Genomic DNA, 19,181 nt, shown 5'->3' on the forward strand with positions numbered 1-19,181 from the left:
CTATGAGAACCTTGGAGAGGAGGAAAGCAATGGATGTGGAGCGGGTCTAACATGATACTGTGAAAGTTCAATCCATAATGGATCCAACACAGTTGCGAGAGTCCAGTCCAAAGCGGATCCAACACAGCAGCGAGAGTCCCGTTCACAGCGGAGCCAGCAGGAAACCATCCCAAGCGGAGGCGGATCAGCAGCGCAGAGATGTCCCCAGCCGATACACAGGCAAGCAGTACATGGCCACCGGATCCACAAGGGAGAGTGGGACATAGGAGAAAAAGAAAAGAAACGGCAGATCAACTGGTCTAAAAAATGGAGGAAAATGTTAAAAAAAATGAAACTCCACCAGGTTGTCCTGCCTTATTTTGAGTTTGTTGTTGTTTCCTGTGTGTAGTGCTTTAGTTCCTATTTTGGTGACTTTTCCTGTTTTGTTGGTGTTCTCCAGTAGCAGCTTCATGCCCTCCTTTGAGTGTGATTCCCCGCAACCGATTTGTTTTCCCAATCAAGACTATTTAAGTTGTGCGTACGCGTTCTTTCTTTGTGGGGACATTATTGATCGTCATGTCATGTACGGATGTGTGAACGCCGTCTTTACTCCACACGCTGTAAGTTTTTGCTGTCGTCCAGCATTTTGTTTTTGTCGACTCTGTATACAGTTCAGTTTTACTTTTGTTTTACATAGCCATCACTTTGCTTCAGTGCCTTTTCCTAGCGGGACTTGCCTTTTGTTAATTTTTGGTTGAAGCGTTGCATACCTTTTTGACTGCATGCTGTCTCCCACTTTGCTCTGCATTTTGGGATCACGACAGACCGTCCTCGACGCGTTCCGACTTCTACAAAGCACTACCTGCTGCCATCTACTGATATGGAGTTTTACATGGTTACCCTGCCAAGTTCTACACAGCACAGGCACTAAATAACGGCACACACCACTTTGCGGTGTCTTGGCTGGGTGAGCAGGTGTCGGACACCTTAGTCACCTTGGACGTATCCTCGCTCATCCATGCGGACTGGACACTGGCCGAGAGTGGAGTCGACTGTCTTGGTTGCTTTGTTGGGTCTGCTCCCTCCACCCCAGCGGACGATGGCGTGGAACACAGCAGAGGCCACCACAGTGTATATGTTTCTTTTACTTTTTATTCTTAGCTGTATGTAGAAGTGTCTGGTTGTATCTGCTGCTTTAATGTCTTTAATGTCCTCTGTGTTCTTTGATGTTTCCCTCTTACACACATGGAAGAGGGATGTGTACTATGGCTATGAGTTCTTTTTTTTCCCCTTGGCCTCAGTCTGCACCCCCTCTCCAGAGCCCAGGCTAAGACCGATTTTTTTTTATTATTATTTTTTTTAATCTTCTATTCCCCCCACCCCCCGCCCTTGTTTACCTGTATCTCATCTTTTTTGTAAGGGGCGCTGGAAGCCGGCAGACCCGTCAGCGATCCTGTTCTGTCTCCCTGTAATGTTTGTCTGATCTTGAATGGGATTGTGCTGAAAATTTTTATTTTCCTGAAGGAACTCTCCTGACGGAATAAATAAAGTACTATCTAATCTAAACATTGCTATGATTATTGATTTGCAAAAAACGTGTTTGGGACCAATTTAGGCAAAGTTGCTTATTTTCCCACGGCACACCAGACAATATCTCGCGGCGCACCGGTGTGCCGCGGCACAGTGGTTGAAAATCACTGGTCCAGGGTGTACACCGCCTTCCATCCAAATACAGCTGAGATAGGTTTCAGCAGCCCCCTGAAACCCCAAAAGGGACAAGCAGTAGAAATGGATGGATGGATGGATGGATGGATGGCTAGTTGGATGGATGGATGGATGGATGGATGGATGGATGGATGGATGGATGGCTGGCTGGCTGGCTAGTTGGTTGGATGGATGGATGGATGGATGGATGGATGGATGGATGGATGGATGGATGGATGGCTGGTTGGATGGCTGGCTGGTTGGATGGATGGATGGATGGATGGCTGGTTGGATGGATGGATGGATGGATGGCTGGCTGGCTGGCTGGTTGGATGGATGGTTGGATGGATGGATGGATGGATGAATGCATGGATGGATGGATGGATGGATGGATGGATGGATGGATGGATGGATGGATGGATGGATGGATGATGTTAAAGCCAACGTTGCCTCTCCAAGAGAGAGATTGTCTATCTTGTGGCAAAAGTCGTTCTTTGGGCTGAACGGGGTGGGAGGCGTTTAACCTGAAAGGGGCGTGGCCAGCTGTAACGTTAGCAACCACGCAGAACGGCGAAGAGCGGCTGACGTTACTTCACAGCAAGGCGCTCCGCGAATCTAAAAACCCGAATCTTTAAAACATTGGAGTGGATCTTATCTCATTTTCCAGGATCGTCGATATTTGAACGTCAAGGTAAGAGACGACGAGTGTCCAGCGGGCGGGGTTGTAGCCGCCAGGCTGCTGGAGGCTAACGTTAGCTCAGTGCTAACAGGCGGCCGTCTCACTTCCTCAAACCCGCTTGGAAGTCACTTCAAACCTTTTATTTATTTGTTAATTCCCGCCGTTTGTGGTGGCGGCAAATAAAACAACAAAACAATACAGATGGATACTAAAAGCTCGATGCTAATGTTAGCCGAGAGCGGCTAATTCCGACAGCCAGACAGCCTGTGGCGCTGTCAAGCATTAAGGCTGCTTTTGACAGCTTGGCCCCGCAAGCGCTTAAAGGTCCACATCCCAGTCAACAATCTTCAATTCGACACATTAAGTCAACATATTTAATTCCTGCGTGTACCGTAATTGACAGAAGTAATGCCTCCATGTGACTTTACATTCTAAGCCCCGCGGCTAATGCTCTCTTGTATGTGGCTCATCTCGTTGGATATCAATTTCTTACTACGTGATTGTGCTTATTATAAATGGTTATATTATATTTTAAATAAACCTTCAGAATCTGTCTCGATTAATTAATTCAAATACTTTATGAGAGTTACATTGTTTTTGGTGTGCACTCCTGCTTTAGGTCGGAGCCCCGCCCTAGTTTAGCTTCTTTCTTAAAATTCCGGCCACTAATGCCTGATCAAAAATAATAATGATACAGTTAATTAAATAAGAAATTAAAAGAATAACATTAAAATCTACAGGCATCTAATGGCCCAAAAAATACATACTCTACAGCAGGGGTAGGGAACCTATGGCTCTAGAGCCAGATGTGGCTCTTTTGATGACTGCATCTGGCTCTCAAGATAAATCTTAGCTGACATTGCTTAACACGATAAGTAATGAACAATTCATCCAATGCCCTTGACGCGAATCCCTTCGGGGTGAAGTGAAGTGAATTATATTTATATAGCGCTTTTCTCAAGTGACACAGCGCTTTACATAGTGAAACCCAATATCTAAGTTACATTTAAAGCAGTGTGGGTGGCACTGGGAGCAGGTGGGTCAAGTGTCTTGCCCAAGGACACAACGACAGTAACTAGGATGGCACAAGCGGGAATCGTACCTGCAACCCTCAAGTTGCTGACACGGCCACTCTACCAACCGAGCTATGCCTGCATTTTTTTAGTAAGACCAACATTTTTAGAGTATTGTAGGTCTCTTATTTTTTTTAAGAACATTGTTATTCTGAAGCTAACCAATAATAAATCAAATACTTCTTATCATGAATGCGACTTCTTGAACAGGTGCGGGGTGATGGACAACTGGGCAATTTTTGAAGAGCTGCAGCCCGCCACCGTAGCCCCCCACTCCCTCCCCTCTGTTGCAAGTCTGGAGATGTATGTTGTGATACGTATATATGCTTTGCTCTGGAGTTTTTTTTCTCCCCATAGCTGTTCTGTGACCCTAAACACTGTTTGTTTGTCTAATCAAATCAATCAGTCAATCAACAAAGTTGTGTTGTACTCGGGCAATAACAATACTTACCTACCTACATAATTACGGTGGTAATCACAGTGTCAAAATATCCGCTTTCTACCGCACCGGTTCAAGAAGTCGCATTCATGATAAGAAGTATTTGATTTATTATTGGTTAGCTTCAGAATAACAATGTTCGTAAAAAGAATAAAAGACCTACAATACTCTAAAAATGTTGGTCTTACTAAAAAAATGCAGGCATTCATTGTTAAAAACTATTATATGACTCTCACGGAAATACATTTTAAAATTTTTAGCTTTCATGGCTCTCTCAGCCAAAAAGGTTCTCGACCCCTGCTCTATAGCATCCATCCATCCATCCATCTTCTTCCGCTTATCTGAGGTCGGGTCGCGGGGGCAGCAGCCTAAGCAGGGAAGCCCAGACTTCCCTCTCCCCAGCCACTTCGTCTAGCTCTTCCCGGGGGATCCCAGGCGTTCCCAGGCCAGCCGGGAGACATAGTCTTCCCAACGTGTCCTGGGTCTTCCCCGTGGCCTCCTACCGGTTGGACGTGCCCGAAACACCTCCCGAGGGAGGTGTTTAAGAGTTTTTACGATTCAAGACAACTCCTAGTGCTGTTATTAATTAGCTAGAGTATGTCTGTCTAACTGTGTTGGCCCTGCGATGAGGTGGCGACTTGTCCAGTGTGTACGCTGCCTTCTGCCCGAATGCAGCTGAGATAGGCTCCAGCACCACCCGCGACCCCAAAAAGGGACACGTGGTAGAAAATGGGTGGATGGATGGATGGATCAGAATTTCAATCTTTTTTCTTTTATGTTGGGCCTTTTTCTCTATTTTTCCCAAATTTGTTGTTTAATTAAATTAGTTTCCTACATTTAGTCGCAAATTGATATTTCCCTGCACTTTGGACAGCGTTGCATTACGTTCACTTCACCATGTAAAAAGTATTTCATATTCCATCTTTTTTTAGGACATTAGAATTGCCTGTGGGTAAAATAAACATGGTTTACACTAGTACTAAAGCCCACACTGGAAAAAAGACACCCATCCATCCATCCATCCATCCATCCATCCATCCATTTTCCTCCGCTTATCTGAGTTCGGGTAACGGGGGTGGCAGCCTAAGCAGAGATGCCCAGACTTCCCTTTCCTCAGCCACTTCGTCCAGCTCCTCCCGGGGGATCATGAGGCATTCTCAGGGCAGCCGGGTGACAAAGTCTTCCCAACGAGTCCTGGGTCTTCCTACCATGAATTGATTTAGGTGGACACCAACTTAAACAAGTTGTGCAATCTGCTAATAAAAGTTTCAATCAAAAATAGTGGCCTCCTACCAGTCGGACGTGCCCTAAACACCTCCTTAGGGAGGCGTTCAGGTGGCATCCTGACCAGGTGCCCGAACCACCTCATCTGGCTCCTCTTAGTGGAAAAAAGACACACACTAACAAAATAGTTATAGATTTAGAAATATGAAAATACAGTCACAATATTACGTGGATAAACTCATAATGCTAAGAGAACACTTCAAAATTATACCAGAATTCCATCCATCCATACATTTTTCTACCGCTTATTCCCTTCAAATATAAAAAATGTCCTCAAATATAGAGGAGGAAAGTCACATCCATCCTCTCGGGGTTGCTGGGGGAGGTTGGAGCCTATCCCAGCTGCACTCGGGCGGAAGGCGACGTACACCCTGGACAAGGGCCAACACAGAAAGACAGACAACATTCACATTCACACAGAATTTAAAGTGGCAATAGCACAATTATATTTGTAGCCTTACCAAAATGAGAATAAGGATAAATGATATTACAACACATTTATGAGAATTAAGTCATCATTTATAAGTCTAGAAAGGCAAACCAGCGTTCCGTTGTGACATGCGGCCTGATAACAAGAGCGATTGTTCAGTGGCGCTGGTGCATGACTCAGCTTTCTCCTGCTGGCATCAAGACGGAGATGCCGCGACAGGACCCTTTTAGTGAAGGAAAATTCATGTGTTCTTCATTTCGAGAAAGTCACCATCAGCTGATGCATTCTGAATCTTTTCCTTAGCTTCCGTGGGCTGAGCGATGCCATTGGCCACCAGCTGCGACTGCCCCCACCTGGACTGTGTGGGGGAGATCACCAAGGAAGAACTGATCCAGAAGTCCCATGTGAGTCAGCGTGTTGTTGTGCATTACGTCTGCTGAAAGACATGTCTTTCTTGGAACTTTAATACTGTGAACCTAAACAGGGGGTTTTAGTTTTCTACAGAGTACTTTCTCATGCATTTCTGTTGAGAAATGTTTCTATGGTACTGGAAAAAGTTAATCTTTTTCAATGAGGTCCCAACTTTAGAGGCCCACTGAAATGAGATTTTCTTATTCAAACGGGGATAGCAGGTCCATTCTGTGTGTCATACTTGATCATTTTGCAATTGTCAGAGTTATTTGTTGACGAACCCCAAGATGCAGAGATGGAGGCAGGCATGGAGTGAGAAAACATGATTTAATAAAGATACTAAGACAAAATCAAACAAAAGGGTACTAACACAAAGCGCGCACGAGGCGGTGAATAAACTAAGGGTCTTTAGCATAGAAGCTAGCAAGAAACAAAAAAGGGCCTAGCGTGGAAGCTAGCGGGTTGCAAACAGGAAAACAGAAGTCGTTACTTGTAGAGTGAAAACAAAACAGAAGCAGGGAACAAAAGACAGTAAGTTACAAACCAACGAATGTAGCTTACCGCTACGCTACAATAAAACGACACGATAGCAACAACAGGAGCGACATGTGGCAACGACAATACAAATGACAATACAATGATCCAGCCACTGACACAAGACAAAGGAGGTACAAATAGGAGCCGGCTGATTGGCAACAGGTGTGGCCAGATGCCAATCAGCCGCAGCTGAAGGGGAACAAAGCACTCAGGGAACAAGACAGGAAGCTGACAAAATAAGAACACTAGACAGGAACTAAGGACAGGAAATACTAAACACACTGAGGAGGAACACAGCACTCAGGGAACAAGACAGGAAGCTGACAAATTAAGAGCACTTGACAGGAACTAAAAGGCAGGAAATACTAAACACACTGAGGAGGAACACAGCACTCAGGGAACAAGACAGGAAGCCGACAAATTAAGAGCACTTGACAGGAACTAAAAGACAGGAAATACTAAACACAGGAAACAAACAAATGCAGAGGAAAAAACTAAAACATAGACAAACTATCAGGGGCAAGCCTGACAGCGATATTGCCATATTTTTGCTGAAAGGATTTAGTAGAAAACATCGACGATAAAGTTCGCAACTTTTGGTCGCTAATAAAAAAGCTTTGCCTTTATCGGAAGTAGCAGACGATTTGCGCGTGATGTCACATGTTGTAGGGCTCCTCACATCCTCACATTGTTTACAATCATGGCCACCAGCAGCGACAACGATTCGGACCGAGAAAGCGTCAATTTCCCCATTAATTTGAGCGAGGATGAACGATTCGTGGATGAGGATATTGAGAGTGAAGGACTAGAAAAAAAAAAGGCGATTGCAGTGAGAGCGATTCAGATGTTATTAGACACATTTACTAGGATATTTCTGGAAAATCCCTTATCTGCCAATTGTGTTACTAGTGTTTTAGTGAGATTATATAGTACCTGAAAGTCAGAGGGGTGTGGCCACGGGTGTGGTGACCGCCAGTGTCTCCGGTGGGAGGAGGTAATAGTCCGCAGCAGCTGCAGGAGGACGCAGGCTCCGCTCATAACTACGGTAAGAGCCAACTTATTACCACAATTTTTTTCACCAAAAACTGCCGGTTGACATGTAGTCGGGATCCATGTTCGCTTGACCGCTCTGTTCCATAGTAAAGCTTCATCTTCGGGAATTTTAAACAAGGAAACACCGGCTGTGTTTGTGTGGCTAAAGGCTAAACGCTTCCCACCTCCATCTTTCTACTTTGACTTCTCCATTATTAATTGAACAAATTGCAAAAGATTCAGCAACACAGATGTCCAGAATACTGTGTAATTATGCGATTAAAGCAGACTACTTATAGCTTGGATCGGGCTGGAAAATAATGTCCGCTACAACCCGAGACGTCAAACGCAGGCGTCATCATACCGCGACGTTTTCAACAGGACACTTGGCGGGAAATTTAAAATTGCAATTTAGTAAACTAAAGCGGGCGTATTGGCATGTGTTGCAATGTTAATATTTCATCATTGATATATAAACTATCAGACTGCGTGGTCGCTAGTAGTGGCTTTCAGTAGGACTTTAAGGCACCAGTGAAACTTGACCAGTGATTCTCAACTTTTTTTTAAGGCCTTGCTCTATGCCTGGGCCGATATTAAATTTTTCCTTGTAATATATTGTTTAACAAATTTTATTGCCTGTAAACAATATTATTGTCAGAGACCATATTAAGCACTAATGTAATCATATCTAATAATAATAATTGTTATACAAGTATTCCTTTCAAATGCAATAAACCTTAATTTCTCTTTTTTACCTTTGTAATTGGAAGGTCAGTACATTTTAATCATACTAAATAGGGAAACAAATAAAAGTGACTCTTAATTAGGGCTGGACGTTATGGCCTTTTATTAATATCTCGATATGTTTAGGCCATGTCACGATACATGATATATAGCTCGATATTTTACCTTAGCCTTGAATGAACACTTGATACATATAATGACAGCAGTATGATGATTCTATGTGTCTACATTCAAACATTCTTCTTCATACTGCATTAATATATGCTACTTTTAAACTTTCATGCAGAGAGGGAAATCACAACTAAGTCAATTGACCAAAAGTGTATTTATTAAACAGTTATTAAACAGTGACACAAACATTCATGTCATTTCAAAACAGAAAGTGCAAGATTGTCAGAGACATTTTAAAACAAGCTATTAGTGCACTTTTGTGCATCATGTCACTAAGACACGGGTGTCAAACTCAAATACAGAGTGGGCCAAAATTTAAAACTGAACAAAGCCGGGGGCCAAGGTTGAACAAATTAATCTTTTAATAGGGACCCAAACAAGTTTTGCATTGAGTATTGAAAAAGCAAGGCTTATATAACTTTATAATGACAAGCAAAATCAAGTTTCAAATTATAATTATAATAATTAAAAAATATCAATGGTATATCAAATAACATTTAAATAAAAATTGGGGGTGGTCGGGGTTTGGTGGTAGCGGGGGTGTGTATTGTAGCATCCCGGAAGAGTTAGTGCTGCAAGGGGTTGTGGGTATTTCTTCCGTTGTGTTTATGTTCTGTTACGGTGCGGATGCTCTCCCGACATGTGTTTGTCATTCTTGTTTGGTGTGGGTTCACAGTGTGGCGCATATTTTTAACAGTGTTAAAGTTGTATATACGACCACCCTCAGTGTGACCTGTATGGCTGTTGAGCACGTATGCCTTGCATTCACTTGTGTGTGTTAAAGCCGCATGTATTATATAACTGTGCTGGCACGTTGTTTGTATGGCAGAAAAGCGGACATGACGGCAGGCTGTAGAGGACTAAAGGCAGTGCCTTTAAGGCACGTCCCCCAATATTGTTGTCTGGGTGAACTTTAACTCCTCCCACTGGATCTTTCCTAGTTACCAATCAACCTGACTAGGATTTAAACCCAGTCCTCTTTGATTGGGAGATAGCTGTTTTGACCACTCAGCCCTCGTTGGTCTTCTTAAAGGGAGATTTCGGGCCCTAATGACATATTTAATTGAGAACCTGTCTCAATAAACTATGATATAAAAGCTTAACTCCACCAGCTGAAGCTTTCCTAGTTACCTGATTGATCTGACTGGGATTTCAACCCAGTCCCTTTGGATTGGGAGCGAGCTTTTTAACCATTTTCGGGAGCGGCACTGAACTTCGGGAGTCTCCCGGGAAAATTGTGAGGGTTGACAAGTATGAGTATCAGCGGTGAATGGGGGTGTCCTTTTTTTTTCTTTCTTTGTCATAAAAACGGGACATTTTTGTCATGAAAAAGGGAGGTTTTTGTGGTTGGTGCATTAATTGTAAGTGTATATTGTGTTTTTTATGTTGATTTGATTAAAAAAAAAAGTATATATTTTTTAATTTTATTTATTTAATAAAAATAAATAAAAAATTATTCTGCGGCCCGGTACCAATCGGGCCACGGCCCGGTACCGGACCGCGGCCCGGTGGTTGGGGACCACTGTGGTAAATGACCTATCCTTAAAGACACACATTAAATCTGAAATGAGTCCCTTCTTGGAGTTCAATTACACAGGAGAGGTTTCGTCTCCCATGTTATGGGACACCCTGAAGGCTGTTTTAAGAGGGAAAATGATAGCAATATCTTCAGTTAAGAAAAAAAATGAGAATACAAAATCAGATGACTTAAAAAAACTAAACTAAAATAATTAGAAAGAAGACACAAACTAGATTTGGCACAGGATACATTAAGGCGGTGGTTCTCAAATGGGGGTACGCGTACCCCTGGGGGTACTTGAAGGTATGCCAAGGGGTACGTGAGATTTTTTAAAAATATTCTAAAATAGCAAAAATTCTAAAATCCTTTTATAAATATATTTTTTGAATAATACTTCAACAAAATATGAATGTAAGTTCATAAACTGTGAAAAAAATGCAACAATGCAATATTCAGTGTTGACAGCTAGATTTTTTGTGGACATGTTCCATAAATATTGATGTTAAAGATTTCTTCTTTTGTGAAGAAATGTTTAGAATGAAGTTGATGAATCCAGATGGATCTCTATTACAATCCCCAAAGAGGGCACTTTAAGTTGATGATTACTTCTATGTGGAGAAATCTTTATTTAAGTTGTGATTTCCCTCTCTGCATGAAAGTTTAAAAGTAGCATATATTAATGCAGTATGAACAATAATGTTGTCATGGAGACACATAGAATCATCATACTGCTGTGATTGTATTTATCAAGTGTTAATTCGAGATATATATTGTGTATCGAGATATGGCCTAATAATATCAAGATATTAAAAAAAGGCCATATCGCCCAACCCTAGTTCATTTTCATATATCCTTTGATGACTTGATTTATTGACTATTGGCCCAGATTAACCTTGCAATCCTAAAAAAAGTTTTAATACGTAAAATAATTGACAAATACGTCAGAGCTGGCTCGTTAGCTAGTGTTTTACTCTTTCATATCATCAGCGTGGCGCAGTGGGAGAGTGGCCGTGCGCAACCCGAGGGTCCCTGGTTCAATCCCCACCTAGTACCAACCTCGTCACGTCCGTTGTGTCCTGAGCAGGACACTTCACCCTTGCTCCTGATGGGTGCTGGTTAACGCCTTGCATGGCAGCTCCCCCCATCAGTGTGTGAATGTGTGTTTGAATGGGTAAATGTGGAAGTAGTGTCAAAGCGCTTTGAGTACCTTGAAGGTAGAAAAGCGCTTTACAAGTACAACCTATTTATTTATTTATTTATAATGCTGTCATTCTGACCAGAGTCTCTCCTTGTTTGTCCAGGGCCAGTGTCAAGACTGCAAAGTCGGAGGACCCAATTTGTGGGCGTGTTTGGAGGTAAGACGTGGCTCACGATCAAAAGCAACAACATGCTGTAGCTTTTGTCCCTCCGAGGAAAATCAACATGTTCTTCTGTTGTCGTCGTCTCTAGAACGGCTGTGCTTACGTAGGCTGCGGAGAGTCTCACGCTGACCACAGCACGGGACACTCGCAGGTGAAGAATGCTTTGAATGTCGATTCCCCATCACCTTTAGTTTCATTGGAGTGCATCACGTCGGCTCATCTCCACATCCAGTGCCAGTGCAGGAGTGGATCATCTATTATTAATTGGTATTCCTCAGGGAAGGGAGAGGGCATGGAGTGCTGCTGTCACTTCAATGGTTACAGTATCTGGCCTCTTGGGTGCCCGACTGCCCCTTCCCCCGCCCTGGCTGCTAGCCATGCAATATAAATGTAAACTCGCTAAAAAGCTCTTTGACACAAAGAAAAGCTGCACAATGGCTGACACGTGTGCCGGTGAATATGTTTAATGTCGGCCGATCTCCTCCCAGCCACACTAATTGCCATATTATTTTTCAGTCTCACGTGTAACAGCAATAATGGACACTTTACAGCAGCTGATAAAGCCACTTATTGCAAGCAGTTCATAACTTACTGTCTGCTGGGTTTCCTCTCATAAATGATTTACTGCCATTCCTTACTTTGTCATCCGGCCCCCTTCTGACAACGCGGCACCTCTAATGCCACCACGATCAATAATGCACGAGCGGTCCGCTTTGTTTGACTCCCCAACACGTTGCTAAAATATTCACTTAAATTTTCCAGTACTTTGGATTTATATTCTGTAAACTAGGGATGTCCAATAATACCGGACTGACAATATTATCGGCCGATAAATGCTTTAAATTTTAATATCGGAAATTATCGGTATCTGTTTCAAAAAGTAAAATTTATGACTTCTTAAAACGCCGCTGTGTACTTGAACATAGAGAGAAGTACAGACCGCCAAAAAACCTTAGAGGCACTTCCTTTGCGTGCCGGCCCAGTCACAATGCAAGGCATTACTTGGTCAACAGCCATACAGGTCACACTGAGGGTGGCCGTATAAACAACTTTAACATAGTTACAAATATGCGCCACACTGTGAACCCACACCAAACAAGAATGACAAACACATTTCGGGAGAACATCCGCACCGTAACACAACATAAACCCAATAAAACAAATACCCACAATCCCTTGCAGCACTAACCTTTCCGGGACGCAACAATATAGACCACCCGCAACACTTTACCAACCCTCTCTCTCAGGGAGAGCATGTCCCAAATTCCAAGCTGCTGTTTTGAGGCATGTTAAAAAAAAATAATGCACTTTGTGACTTCAATAATAAATATGGCAATTGGCATTTTCTTCCATAACTTGAGTTGATTTCTTTTGGAAAACCTTGTAACATTGTTTAATGCATCCAGCGGGGTATCACAATAGAATGAGGCATAATAATGCGTTAATTCCACGACTGTATATATCTGTATCGGTTGATATCGCAAAAAAAACATTATCGGACGTCTCCACTAGAAATGCATCTCTTTTAATTAACCGCAGCGTGTCTTACAGTTGCAGAGAGTGTGGTCTATAAAAGGAAATAACCGCAAAGGTCTCCAATTAGAAAACATTGAAGCGGTAGGAAATGGATGAATGGATGGAGTGAACAGCTGAGGCTGTAAGAAGTATCTTTAGCAGTTTTGTCAACCTATACATGTGCTTTAAAATGTTGTTGAGAAAGTCATGAGTTTGTTAGGAATGGCTATATTTCACATTTGAACCTATACAGTACCACTTCCCGATATCTGTAAATTGATACCGGTACCAATTTTTGGTACTTTTTTTTTTTTGTGTTTATGTGGTAAGAAATGTTAAAGGGGTCAGACTGTTAGGTAAAATTTTGCTGTTTTCTTTTTTTATAGACACCATTTTTAAGCCGCTTTCAGATTGTCTGTTCAGAATGTGCCGTTCTGGTTGCAGCTTAATTTACGTGCAAAAGTCCCCCTCCAGGCTAAGCCCCCTTCAACTGCTTAAAAAATGTTGTAGTTTTTAGGGCTTCTATTTCAAGTCTAGTGGCCGATATAAATTAGAACTACCGTATTTTTCGGACTATAAGTCGCAGTTTTTTTCATAGTTTGGCCAGGGGTGCCACTTATACTCAGGAGTGACTTACGTGTGAAATTATTAACACATTACCGTAAAATATCAAATAATATTATTTAGCTCATTAACGTAAGAGACTAGATGTATAAGATTTCATGGGATTTATGGATTAGGAGTGAGAGATAGTTTGGTAAAGGTATAGCATGTTCTATATGTTATAGTTATTTGAATGACTCTTACCATAATATGTTAGGTTAACATAGCAGTTGGTTATTTATGCCTCATATAACATACACTTATTCAGCCTGTTCTTCACTATTCTTTATTTATTTTAAATTGCCTTTCAAATGTCTATTCTTGGTGTTGCGTTTTATCAAATAAATTTCCCCAAAAAATGCGACTTTACTCCAGTGCGACTTATGTATGTTTTTTTCCTTCTTTATTGTGCATTTTCGGTAGGTGCGCCTTATACTCCGGAGCGACTTATACGCCGAAGAATACGGAATACGCTACTTTTTTATTAGAAATGCCAACAGTGGACGATAGGTGCATATACAAGCCAGTCTGCTTCACAACAAGAGAATGGAAAAAATAAGAAACTTACTGACTACAACTTTGGACTAGACCCGGATAAAGATGCCAAACTTGCGCAAAGTTCTTGGGGTAAACCATATGGAAATATCCACTAACGCAACTATGGCAGAATACGTCTCAACAGTCTCAAATTCCAAGTCTTGTACTCAATACAAACCAGCTGTTTTTTTGTAACGTGCATCTTAGTTGTAGTTGTCATTACCAAATACACAAGCAAATTGGTAGCATGTGTATGGTGTATCCACTGTAAATTAGCATCAAGTGTGCGCATTTTAAAAGTGCAGTCTAACTTTTGAGCGCTTTCTATCAAGCATGCTTGCTTTGTTAGCATGTAAATTTACAACATGACCAAGAGCAGAGTTGTCAAACTAATTTTAGCATTAAGGAATATCTATACCCAAGTGGTCCGTAATGGTAAAATCATGGCATGATAACTTAAAAATAAAGACAACTCCAAAACGTTTTCTTTGTTTTACTTTGGCCAAAAATAGAACAAGCACATTCTGAAAACGTACAAGTCACAAATAATCCTCTGGACAAAAAACTTCGAGTTTGTTGAACATTCTGAGGAAATTTGTGCAGCTTCAAAAACACAATGAGCTGAGCCTTGGTCTCAGTGTATCTACAAAGGCAGGATTAAACTTTAAATCACAGTCTTTCTGGGATTCAAAGACAAACACATGTAAACTCTTCGAGGTATCAAATACCTCCTTCGTCATGTCCATGTATCAATCCGGTGCTAACTCAACAAACCCTAAGAAACGGGAGGTAAAAACCATTCAAAAGGGTTAAGTTCACTTTTCTCATGTTTGTCAGAGACATTTTGGGGGAGTAAAGGTGCCAAATAACGATGTGTTTGAAGCAGAAGACATAAAACGGCAGGTTTTAAGTTTGATGTGGGTCGAGTAGTAGGAGCCACAGTCACCCTTTACTGTCTACCTCCGTTGGCTTGCCTAACAGAATTGTTATTGTGGCACCCAGTGGACACATTTAGAACAGCAGTTTCTTTCATAAAAACAAAACAGGTCATTTTTATACCTGGCAAGACCTATTCTCGGGCCTGATCCGGCCTGCGGGCCGTACGTTCGACACCCCTGACCTAGGTCTAAGTCTTCTAAGTGAATTGTGAATTATATTTATATAGCGCTTTTCTCGAGTGACTCAAAGCGCTTTACATAGTGAAACCCAATATCTAAGTTACATTTAAACCAGTGTGGGTAGCACTGGGAGCAGGTGGGTAAAGTGTCTTGCCCAAGGACACAACGGCAGTGACTAGGATGGCGGAAGCGGGAATCGAACCTGCAACCCTCAAGTTGCTGGCATGGCCACTCTACCAACTGAGCCTGTTTGACACAAAGTGCTTGAGTCTACAAAAAGACCTGACGTCACGTGCAAAAGTATCAAAATATGGTACCGTTTGAAGTCACGTGAATTAGTACCCGGAAGTACAAATGGAATTTGGGCAGTACCTATAAAAGTACCACTTTTGGTACTTAAACCAAGTTACACTATGGACAATCAAGTCATCAAGTCTGTTAACAACTTACTTGTTGATATATGACCATGTGGTCAACAGTTTCCTTTCCACTTTTCCCATGCACTCTTTATTAAAGTGAATAAAAATGAACTTTTAGGCTGTAATGAATACTTTCTCATTCATTGTACTTGATGCCTTGGTCTTACTGCACACAGGAGACGGGCCACAACCTGACGGTGAACCTGACCACACTTCGAGTGTGGTGTTACGCCTGCGGCAAGGAGGTGTTCCTGGACCGGAAACTCGTCCCTCAGCCCCTGCAGTCCAGCAGCAAGCTCCTCCCCTCCTCTCCGATTGCGGCCCAGGTACACGCCCTCTCATGTCCTCGCCGCCAAGAGAGTCCTAGGAGTATTTTATTATCTGACAGGGCAGGTTTACAATGTGTGCTTATTGCATAATTGTGCCGTTACATAACTGTTGTTACAAACTCCTTTGAGCCCAATCATTGCCAAGATAAGACATTGTTGCTGTTGTTGTTGTGTACCTCCCTAAAGACACGCAACAGTTCTGCCGTGAGCCCTACATCGCTCCGAGTTTCCCCAAATGGTGTCTGTGAAGACCTGGACATGGAGACGGAGGAAGAGGACGACATCCGAGCTCGAGGTCAGCAGGACGATTATTGTGGACGTACACATAAATATACCTATAAAGTGTTTGGCTGTAAAGGTACACAAAAATTTCGGTTCGGTAAGTACCTCGGTTTAGAGGTCCCGGTTCGGTTCATTTTTGGTACAGTAAGAAAACAACAAAATATTTATTTACCAAATTTGTAAACAATGGCTATCCATTTAACATTGGGAACACTATAACAATTCTGCCCATGTTTATGAACATTAAACTGCCTCAAATTGTTGCTCAAATTAAATAAAATGACAAAAATGTTCTTATACATATAAAAAGTGCAATATTAAACAGTTTCAAGTCAACTCATCGTGCTTAATTTATCACAGCATTTGGGACGCCTGTAGTTGATTTTTATTTTGTAAATGTTATATTTTTTATCAACATGTGATAGCAGGGACCCTGCCATTCAAAGCTTTTCTGTACGTAAAACACACACACACCGCAAAATGAGCTAATGTTACGCTATAAGCCAATTAGCCTTCACCTCAAGCCAGAACTGCGAGCGAGCTGAGCTGCAGTTTTAAGTTTCTAGAAGGTCAACAGGCTCATGGTGATGTTACTAGTAGTTGACTGGGAGGTGTTTATTATCATTTGGGGAGAGTACGCTGCCTTATGCTCACCTGCTGAACACCTATCTGCTCGACGCTGAAGCATTGACTACATGCGCTCTGAATACGCACTGCTGATTGGCTGTTGCCGCTCTGGTATAGCTCGGTTGGTAGAGCGGCCGTGCCAGCAGCTTGAGGGTTCCACGTTCGATCCCCGCTTACACCATCCTAGTCACTGCCGTTGTGTCCTTGGGCAAGACACTTCACCCACCTGCTCCCAGTGCCACCCACACTGGTTTAAATGTAACTTAGATATTGGGTTTCACTATGTAAAAGTGGTTTGAGTCACTAGAGAAAAAGTGCTATATAAATATCATTCACTTCACTTCACTTGAATACGCACTGCTGATTGGCTGTTATTGCTATATATGTAACCAATCAGATGGTAGTGTGGGTGGGACAATGCTGGGTGCTGAGACAGAGGTAGAAGAAGCAAAGCAGCTTGTTAAGACTTTAGCTTAAAAACTCATTCGGTACACCCCCGTACCGAACCGAAACCCCCGTACCGAAATGGTTCAATACAAATACAGGTACCGTTACACCCCTACTATAAAGCAAATGTAACAGCGGGTCTTGATTGTTTATTTGAATTCAATCATTGCGTCTCTACCTCCTCGCAGGCCTAACGGGACTAAAGAACATTGGCAATACGTGCTACATGAACGCCGCCCTTCAAGCCCTGTCCAACTGGTGAGACATGGTTATCTCTTTTTCCTGCCCTCTGTGTCCCTCCCCCACCCCGCCTACATCCTCACATCTCATCTGCACTTCTCATTCACATTCAACATTTCTTAACTGGTTGCCAGTGAGGGAAGCCACGTTGCGGCAATTTCAAAAGGCATACACAGCCTCTTGTTGCTACCTTTTTGATTGAGACTTTTATTAGTAGATTGCACAGTACAGTACATATTCCGTACAATTGACCACTAAATGGTAACACCCCAATACGTTTTTCGACTTGTTTAAATCGGGGTCCACGTTAATCAATTCATGGTATAAATATATACTAGTCCTCACACAAGTTAATCATCAGAGTATATACATTGAATTATTTTGATTATTTGCAAACCAGAGGGTGGGATGTGGAGAGGGTTGGGGGGAGGCGGGGTTAGGTCTGGTTGCTATCAGCACTTTAGTCATCAACAATTATTTCATCAGAGAAATGGACATTGAAACAGTGTAGGTCTGACTTCAAAGGATATGTACAGCGGACATTGAAAATAGTGAGCTCAGAAAGAATAACAAGTATATACATTTGATTATTCACAATCCGGGGAAGTGGGATGAGGGTGTTAGTCTAGGGTTGTAGTTGCCTGGACGTCTTCTTTTAGTGAGATTTTGAAGGAGGATAGAGATGCACTTTCTTTTACACCTGTTGCGAGTGCATTCCATATTGATGTGGCATAGAAGGAGAATGAAAGACCTTTGTTAGATTGGAATCTGGGTTTAACGTGGTTTGTGGAGCTCCCCCTGGCGTTGTGGTTATGGCGGTCATTTTATGTTCTGGAAGTAGTCTGACACGTTTTTGTCTTGACGCGTCCAGCCTGTGTGATTGCACCAGTGCGGCCAGTGAAAGTAACAACCCTCTGCCCAGGTGCTACATTCCCAAAGGCTGACTGACACACATTGTTTTTAATTCAACTGATGATTGCTCCTCAGATTTAGATGCGTAAAAGTGGTAAGAAAGTTGCATGCTAAATCAATTTCCAGCATTGGCCGTGATCACTTTTTGTGATTCCAGGCGTCTCTCGTTTTTAATTTGTTTCTGGACTTGACTGTGGTCAATTCATTTGAAAAAAAATTTGAATTTAAATTTGTAAATGGAATGTTTTGTAGTGCCCCTGCCCTTTTTTGCCTCGTCTTAAAAAGTGCCATCTGCGTGTGTGTGTGTTTTTTTTTCCCTTTGAACAACATTAATAAATTCCTGTCAGGGATGTAAAAAAGCAAAACAAAACAAAAAAAAAACAGCTATTCAAAAACTCCACGTTTTATTGTAATACCGGGTTGTTTGAGCCCGCGCTTCCACAAGAGAGAGAGAGAGAGAGAGGGCGAGTGAGTGAGTGAGAGAGAGGAGAGAGAGCCACGTGACAGTGGAGCAACTTGAACCTGTGAGTTATGGTCTAGTTGCCGTCCACTTATTCAGCATCTATTATGGGTAATATTTCAGAAAAATGCTCTATTATTCTATTATTCAATGTGTTAGCTTCTGTTTTTGCCAGACGTCGGAGCACGGCGCATCAATTGAGCACGGCACATCAATTCCGCACAGAGCAGAGCGGATCGTGCGGGACAGGAAGTAGTGTGCAAAATACAAAATAAAACACCGGGTTAATCTTCAAAATAAAATGCACTGTGTTTACGCCGGATCACATT

At 42.3% G+C, this 19,181-nt stretch overlaps 1 protein-coding gene across 4 annotated transcripts in view; it reads left to right on the forward strand.

Annotated features, from left to right (window-relative positions):
- The first annotated feature begins 2,203 nt into the window (after nucleotides 1–2,203).
- The window catches only part of usp33 (ubiquitin specific peptidase 33), a 41,250-nt gene continuing 24,272 nt past the window's right edge, over nucleotides 2,204–19,181 (forward strand). For 2 of the 4 annotated variants that reach the window (XM_061919652.1, XM_061919653.1), the window contains exons 1-7: nucleotides 2,204–2,374; nucleotides 5,892–5,992; nucleotides 11,304–11,357; nucleotides 11,452–11,514; nucleotides 15,732–15,881; nucleotides 16,071–16,179; nucleotides 17,429–17,498. In XM_061919652.1, coding sequence (XP_061775636.1) covers nucleotides 5,909–5,992; nucleotides 11,304–11,357; nucleotides 11,452–11,514; nucleotides 15,732–15,881; nucleotides 16,071–16,179; nucleotides 17,429–17,498 — 530 coding nt within the window. In that variant the 5' untranslated portion in view covers nucleotides 2,204–2,374; nucleotides 5,892–5,908. The remainder of the gene's footprint in view (nucleotides 2,375–5,891; nucleotides 5,993–11,303; nucleotides 11,358–11,451; nucleotides 11,515–15,731; nucleotides 15,882–16,070; nucleotides 16,180–17,428; nucleotides 17,499–19,181) is intronic. The other 2 variants (XM_061919654.1, XM_061919655.1) reach the window with 1 other exon arrangement.

The sequence above is a fragment of the Nerophis ophidion genome, linkage group LG14 (genome assembly GCF_033978795.1).
Source record: "Nerophis ophidion isolate RoL-2023_Sa linkage group LG14, RoL_Noph_v1.0, whole genome shotgun sequence".
Taxonomy (NCBI): domain Eukaryota; kingdom Metazoa; phylum Chordata; class Actinopteri; order Syngnathiformes; family Syngnathidae; genus Nerophis; species Nerophis ophidion.